The 8,538-nt window shown below is 37.1% G+C and overlaps 1 protein-coding gene across 1 annotated transcript in view; it reads left to right on the forward strand.

The window, feature by feature from the left end:
• Positions 1-597: 597 nt before the first annotated feature.
• Positions 598-8,538, forward strand: part of LOC106867965 (uncharacterized) — an 11,919-nt gene continuing 3,978 nt past the window's right edge. The window contains exon 1 of the mRNA XM_014913047.1: positions 598-984. Coding sequence (XP_014768533.1) covers positions 598-984 — 387 coding nt within the window. The remainder of the gene's footprint in view (positions 985-8,538) is intronic.

Raw genomic sequence — 8,538 nt, forward strand, 5'->3', positions numbered from 1 at the left:
ACAATAGAGTATACAAGTATTCTCAGACGTTGCTACGCTGAACAGACAACTTAGACTGCATTCGGAAAAAAAACAATATGACTAATTGATATGAAATCACTCACAGATATGTTCAAATCTCTGGTTCACGAGTGAACAGTTTCCTCTCTCTGGCTTTTCAAACGCATCTATAATGACCATCGGTCCTCAGATCTGTCTGGGCTCATAACATATCGTAATTATTTCTCTTCTTTTCTCATGTTACTCGTTGAGTCCACCTACTCCCAGGCCCCGCGCTAATCACAACGCCAAGTTTTTCCTTCTCAGAATGGAATTTTCCGTGCTGTTCCCACAAGTGTTGACTCACAAAGGTTCAAGAAGAGCATTAATGCATTAATCTCACCAGTCTAGGAAAGCCCTCGAACACATTGAGCAATTTTCCTTTAAATCAATAAAAATTATAAGAAAAAAAACAATACTAAAAATAAACACTTACTACATTCCAATATTGATTGAAATATAGATGTAAAAATAAAATAAGATAAAACAGAAACATAATAGAAACATATGTACATATATTTTTTTACAGGTGGTACCAAAAATTGTATAAACACCACAATGAAGTGCTTCACTCTGTTCCTACTTCTTCTTAGTATTACCTTTAAGATTACTGTAGCAGAAGTAGCAGTTAGTTCCTCAAAAGAACTGGAAGACTGCTTGAAGAAGAACGCCATTAATTATTCACAATTCTCCGAACAAGAATGGTTATCTTTGTGTCTGAAATATTACTTAAACAAAAAGGTCGCAGAAGCTCAAAGCACTGAACCTAAAATTAGCTTGTGGGCCGACGTACGAGGAAGAGATTATATTAATTCGTTGATTGATCGATTTTCTGCCGAAGCTCGAAATGCTTCTTCAAAAAGGATTCGTAAAGAATACAGAATGTTAACTGACGAAGAAAGGCAAAATTATCACACCGCTATTCGGATGTTAAGAGATGATACAGTAAGTAAATTTTAATATTTTGAAAACAAATTTCTCTGTTATTTCCTACTAGTAATGATAGACTCTTGTTGTTGTCAATGGGGATCTTTTCTGTTTGACTGTACCTGTGGAAATTTTAAAGTTTAGTGAATTTTAAAATTTGGTGTATGGGTGTGATTTCCCACACTGAATTTCAAGGGCTAATTCACTTTTCCAGGAAATTCTTTAAAAAAGTTACAAATTATTTTTACCCAGTCAGTAAACAGGATTTGGAAGCTGTTATTTTGTGCGTGACTGTACGTGTTGTCAACTGTAAACAAATGAAATATTGGCGGAATGCTACTTTGAGTACGCCACGTAACTCTTCATAAATTTTCTCTATGTATTTTTTGATTTTTCAGGGAACTTTTGCGAATTTGTATTTTACACAAGGGAATTCATACGATTATGCAAGAAAAAAAATTAGTGCGTGATCCAAAACCTATTTAGCTATTATTTTTAGCACACCTCATGACCACCTCATACATCATGTGATTTAAGCATTTAATAAGTGAAAATGACCGCGTGGGTAAGCAACTTGGTAACAGCTTGGCTTGTTACTATGGAAACAGGCACCTATATGTCTGTGGTTTTCGATTGGCTAAAATTACCCAAAATTTTCAAAATTTAAAAACTATTAACTCTTTATTTATTGATTTATGGTGAAATGAATTTCATGTCAATGGTTACCATACAAAACTACACCAATACACCTAATATGAAATTAATTCGAATAAGAGTTGAAGAAACTGAAAACTGGCTGCCAAACAGAAAAGATCCCTGAAAATTACCATGTTATTAGAAAAAGTAGAGAATAAAACATTTTTAGTCATGGGTCAATAACAAAGACCAATTTTGATGGCAACACAAGGGCCCATTGTGAGTCTTGCAAATATAAAAAAAGCAGAAGAAAATAATAATTAGTTGATAAAATGTTAGAGAAACACAGATTTACAAAGTAGGTATTTATACAAAGCAATAGCTATCGTTTTATTAATAAATGCTGTATAATAAGGCGGCGAGCTGGCAGAAGCGTTAGAACGCCGAGCGAAATGCTTAGCGGTATTTTGTCTGTCTTTATATTCTGAGTTCAAATTCCGCTGAGGTCAACTTTGCCTTTCATCCTTTCAGGCTCGATAAATTAAGTACCAGTTGCGTACTGGGGTCGATCTAATCGACTGGACCCCTTTCCCAAAATTTCGGGCCCTGTGCCTAGAGTAGAAAAAAAAATAAATGCTGTATAATTGAATAAGTGAAAGTGTATGGCTCAGTGGTTAGAGCGTCGAACTCACAATCATGAGATAGTGAGTTCGATTCTAAGATCGAGCTGTGTGTGTGTTCTTGAGCAAGGCATTTTATTTCACGTTGCTTCAGTTCACTCATCTGTAGAATTGAACTACAGCGTCACTGGTGCCAAGCTGTATCGGTCTTTGCCTTTCCCTTAGATAACATTGATGGCATGAAGAGGGTAGGTTGGTATATTTGGGAAACTGCTGGTCTTCTACAAACAACCTTTCCCAGATTTGTTCCTCGGAGAGGAATTTTCTAGGTGCAATTCCATGGTCATTCATCACCGAATGGGAGCTTTACCCGTTTATAAATGAATAGCGAATACTTTAATGAGTATAATATGATACAATACACATGTAGTATGAACTGATATTTTCTGTTTTGAAGTGAGATGCTATTTTTATTGCACTATATTGATGGTTTTATTATTTACAAACTTACTTGTGTAAGGGTTCGCAAAATCATTGGAACGTCGGACAAAATACCTTACCGTATTTGTTCCAGCTGTTATCGTTCTGGATTCAAATTTTGCCCATATGTGCACGGTAAATAGGGATGTAAACATATATCTGAAAATTTTTGCAATCTGTTTTGTCCAAGTTACTGTACTACATATGTCAATTGTAGCAATAACAATTAACCGACTCATGACGTTTATAATCACGTGACATTTATACTAGACATCGTAAATGCTAGACGTTTTGTACCAACAAAATTCACTTTTCTAAAGTCCACGAAAGAAAAATCGCTTCATTTAGGAACAAACTGAATTAAATTTGTGGTTTTTTCTCTTTTGGTTTGGCATGGATGGGGAAGGGAGTTATGGATAAAATGGACGTTTTTTTAATGATAAATTTCACATTATTTTGTCTGTGTTTTTTTTTTAAAACATTTATTCCTTGACTGGAATTAATCGTATATTTATATTTTCTCCTAAAATCCTTCGATTTCCAAATATATTTGAGAGTGCTGTGCTCTTCTTTAAGAGGAGATGATGAAATGATTTGCTGTGTCACAGCATGATAATTTTCAATGGATTCTACGTGACTGCCATGCATCGCCGATTTTGCTGTGATAAATTCAGTGTGACAGATCATGCATTTTAAAGGTATCTCATTTTCAAGGAACGTTTCTCTATAATTCGGCATTTCCATTTAGGATTTTTTCAGTTTTGTTTTCTGTTGGAAAATATTTTACATTACGATCTTTCACGTTTATCTAAAGCTCATCTTTATAAAAAGGTTTTGCAGCACAGAAGAATTTGCAACCGTTCTGGAAATATTCGTTTATAAGAGTGACAAAGCTCCAAGACATATTATGTACCTTTCATGCTTATATTATACAACTAGCTTTGTATTATCGTATTTCCCTCCCCAGTTGTTTTCAACGAGCTACTTTCATTCAGATATGAGCAGGGCTATGCCTGTAAAGAGGGATAAGTTGTTTGTGTTGATTGGATTGAAACATGTGTTCAGGCAACAGGTTTGTTGGTGAGTAAAGTTTCTTGCCATGGATTGATCTCTCATCCCAAGCAGAGCGTTCATTGTCCGTAGAAGATCACAAGGTCCAAGCAATAGATTGCAATATGCGTGCTATGGCTTCCCTCATGGATTTAGTCGCTTTCCGTGGGGTGTTATTTTGGGAACCAATTTTGTTTTTAGTTCTGTTTTAACATATTCTCCTTAAAAGAGTAAATACATACATACATCCATACATACATACATACATACATAGCCTGTTGTTGATGCTGAAATTCCACTGAAGGAGCCTTGGGTATAGTTTAGAAATCGACTCTTTCTCTGTTGGCAAGAAATCTTGAAATAAAATTGAATAATGACATACATACATACATACATACATACATACATACATACATACATACGTACGTGCGTACGTACATACACATGCATATATACATATGTATGTATGTTAGATGTATGTATGTTAAATATATGTATATGCGAATCTAGAGAGTTCCTGCAATCACAACAGATGATTCTCGTCTGCTACGATTTATGCGCGTGCTTTTATGCATGAAGCGCCTATGTGAGAGGTTCTCTCCAGGCTAATAACGAACTATTCAGTGTTCTAACAAGAATTTCACATTTAATTGGATATAAAGATTGCTTTTGGCACTAATACTGATTTTTTTTGCTAAAGAATATACATATCAACAAAGGGATCACGCATGGCGCAACATATCTGTGTTTGCTTATGACTCTGAGATGCCTTCTGACGATACGGATGGGTTTGCAGCATTGCAATAAATGTAGAAGAGCTTGCAAAACCTCTGAGCAGCCACTGCAGCTTCTAATGTTTATTTCAGCTGTGAAATTTCTTGGACATTTTATAAAGAGAAGGGTAGTCTAACAGTTGTTTCAAGGAAATAAAGGGACGATATGAGGGAGTTAAATAGAAGGAAATAGTAGAGTTCAATATAAGAATTTATTTTGGAAAGGGAGAGATGATACAGGAAATATAAAGGGAAATATAAGAATAAAAATAAAGATATATGTTAGATGTTAAACTTGCTGTTCCATTATCCAAGGAATGCGTTGTGTAGAATAGGTAAAAAGGCTTCTTGTCCATGGTATGTAAGTTCCGATAGGATCTCATATTTTGTTATTACGAATGGACAGTGTGCAGGTCCTTCCGTAGCAATTACATAGCCTTACCTGCCATTTGGATCTTCTGGATACCAAAACCTCTCTAGATAGATAGATTGATAGATAGATAGATAGATAGATAGATAGATAGATAGATAGAGAGAGAGAGAGAGAGAGCCGACAAGTCATGAAGGGTCCTTTTTCTGTGTTAACTTGTCTTGTTTTCCATTTTTCTCGTTGTTTACATATTTCACTCGTTTTTGTCCTGTAATTATTGTCCACGTCTTGTATCTATCTCTCGTGTGTATGTTATTTGCACCGTTGGTGACGTCTGTACCCATATATGCATGCATGTGTGTATACACACATACACACATACACACTCACATATATGTATATATATCTTTACAACAGAAAATATTTACAGATTTTCAACCAAAACCTTATGTTACAACGAATGTAAGCGGCACGCCTGTATACACAGTGTGCTTGCAGACTAAAAGAGAAAGAACAGCTGTTTATGCTGCGCATTTCAGCTCTGCCTAGAGTGCCATTAGTAGCTGTGCACCTTCCTTAACTTAGTTAAGCAAGGTGCACAAATAAAACTAAGTTATATATTGTTGTGAACTCGTGAGTTGAAAGGAGTTTTGTTATATCTCAGGGGAGGGTTGTTATGCCAATAAAAAAAACACGCGCATTGGTTCTATTTTATTTCATTTTATTATTATTTGTCGGTTAGTTTACCATTTAGCCAATTAACTAATCGATTATTTGGTGAATCTTTCGGTTAATTAATCAATCGTGTTTCAGGTGTTTCAAATCGTTTCGCCGCCATTCGCGTCTTCATCTATGACACGCTTTCTCTGCTATGGGTCTGTTTCAGATCTGCCTGTCTCCTAAATTACGAGTTCTATGTTTATATTTATATGGATGTGAGAGAGGGAAGGAGGGAGGGAGAAAGAAAAAAGGGAGCAAGTGTTGATGAATGTGTGTGAGTGTGATTTCATGTGTATGTGAATGAACGTTCTTGCTTGCTTGTCTGTGTGCGTACGTGCATACGTGCGTGCGCGTGTGTGTGAGTGTGTGTGTGTGTGTGTGTGTGTGTGTTTGTGTGTGTGTGTGTGTGTGTGTGTGTGTGTGTGTGTGTGTGTGTGTGTGTTAAAGAGGTGGCCGAACCGCAAAAACCTTTCTTCTGGTTATGAAAACCGTTTCCCACAATATTTCGGTAAGACTATGTAGTTAATGTAGACTTAACACGGAGGGTTAATGTAGACTTAAGGGTTAAAGCGTCTAGCTTTTCTCGAAGTGGGGGCGAAATAATGCATGGGAAAAGAAGTAGCGGTGGGAGTAGAAGGTTGTGGGCTGAGAGAGGACGACAACGATGATTGTGACGACGACGACGACGAAGTCGAAGACGACGACGACGACGATGATGATGATGGTGGTGATGATGATGATGATGAATACAGCGGTAGTGGTAATGATGTTAATGATTTCGATGATGGTTTAGGTAATAAAATATGTCAAAGCGTTTTATTCCCTCTGCGCGCACTTAAGAAACCACTTCAGAGAAGCTGTTATTAAAGATAAGTTAGTTGAACTTTCCGTCTTGCTAGGCATATATCAATCACCATCGTCGTTATCATTATCACCACCACCACCACCACCACCACCACCACCACCAGTATCATCGTTGCCGGCGTCGTCGTCGTCATCATCATTATTATCATTATCATCTTCATTTTCGTCGTCACCATCATCACTGCCTTTTCGTTTGCATAATCATTCAAGCTGATGTTGTAGGCAACCAATTATAAATCAATGAATTATTTCGCATGGACATCTACCTCGGGTGGAGTGAGAACGTGCATCACCATTATCCAAGATCAATTTCGATCGTTCGCCCCCAAATATTTCGACGTGGAATCTCTCGTACCTGCGAGAGAGATGACTACATATGCAAGAAGACTTCAATGTGGAAAGTTTTAAATCATTTATTGCGGGAACCAGAAATACCTATTTACAATTTCATCATCCCTAACCACAGAAAGCAATTTTTTATACCGATCTTTTTTTGAAGAATGTTTTGGTTGGAAACTATTTTTTCTGAAGCATATGAAGTTTAGATGCAATGTGACTTGAAGAAAATACCAGTTCAAGTTTTTGATAAATATTTAACGTCATTACTAGGATAAACATGAATTCTAATTTCGAAGTTAAAGGATTGAGAGTGAGATGTACACAAATCATGGTACATAACACACGAACCAAGGTATAAAAATATCCGTTTCAAATTTTAGCACATGTTGAGCAATTTCGGGAAAGAAGTTAAGTCGAATACATCAAGCCCAGCGCTCAATTGGTATTTATTTTAGCTACCTCGAAAGGTTGAAAGGTAAAGTCGACCTCGGCAGAATTTGAATTCAGAACGTAAAGACGGACGAAATGTTACGCATTTCGCCCGGCGTGCTACGATTCTGCCATCTCGTTGCTTTAAGGCGTAGAAATATCATAATCTAAATAAGTCATCGGTATAGTCTGGACTGGGGTTGATTACTGGAAATATTCCCGTTGCTTTCTGTATACCATTAGGAACACTTGTACTTCGCACTATTGACAAAATGTTCCTATTACATAAGAGCAATGACCTACTTTTGTTTTTAGTCATTATTTCTGTTTACAATTGGTTGAAGTGCTAAATAATTTGCCCCGATAATTCCTCACATAAAGTAGCAATTGTGGTTGAAAAGCTCACTTAGAAATAAAATGGTTTCAGGTTCAGTCTCACTGTGCAGTACTTAGGGTAAGTGTCTTCTTGTGAGTGAATTTGGTTGAGGGAACTATGTGGAATACCATCGTGTATATATATATATATATATATATGTGTGTGTGTGTGTGTGTGTGTGTATACAGACCGGGGTGTGTGTTGTATTCTTGAGCAAGACACTTTATTTCACGTTGTTCCAGCTCACTCAGTTGTAGAAATGAGTTGCGGCGTTACTGGTGCCGAGCTGTATTGGCTTTGCGTTTCCTTTGGACAACATCGGTGGCGTGGAGAAGGGAGACTGGTATGCATGGGCGATTGCAGATCTTCCACAAAAAGCTACCTTTTCTGGACTTGACCTCGGAGAACTTTCTTGGTGAAAAACCATGGTCGCTTGTGACCGAAGGGGTATTTACCCTTTATATATATCAAGGCGGCGAGCTGGTAGAAACGTTAACACGCTGGCTGAAATGCTTAACGGTATTTCGTCTGTCTTTACGTTCTGAGTTCTAATTCCGCCGAGGTCGACTTTGCCTGTCTTCCTTTCGGGGTCGATTAAATAAGTACCAGTTACACATTGGGGTCGATGTAGTCGACTTAATCCCTTTGTCTGTCCTTGTTTGTTCCCTTTATGTTTAGACACCTGTGGGCAATAAAGAGATTTATATATATACATAGGTATGGCTGAGTGGTAGGAAGATTGCTTCCCAACCTCATCGTTCCGGGTTCAGTCCCACTGCATGGCACCTTGGCTAAATGTGTTTTATTATAGCCTCAGGCCGACCAAAGCCTTGTGAATGGGTTTAGCAGACGGTAGCTGAAAGAAGCCCGTCATATATATATATTCATACATATATATATATATATATATATATA

This window comes from Octopus bimaculoides, chromosome 2 (assembly GCF_001194135.2).
Source record: "Octopus bimaculoides isolate UCB-OBI-ISO-001 chromosome 2, ASM119413v2, whole genome shotgun sequence".
NCBI classification, from domain to species: domain Eukaryota; kingdom Metazoa; phylum Mollusca; class Cephalopoda; order Octopoda; family Octopodidae; genus Octopus; species Octopus bimaculoides.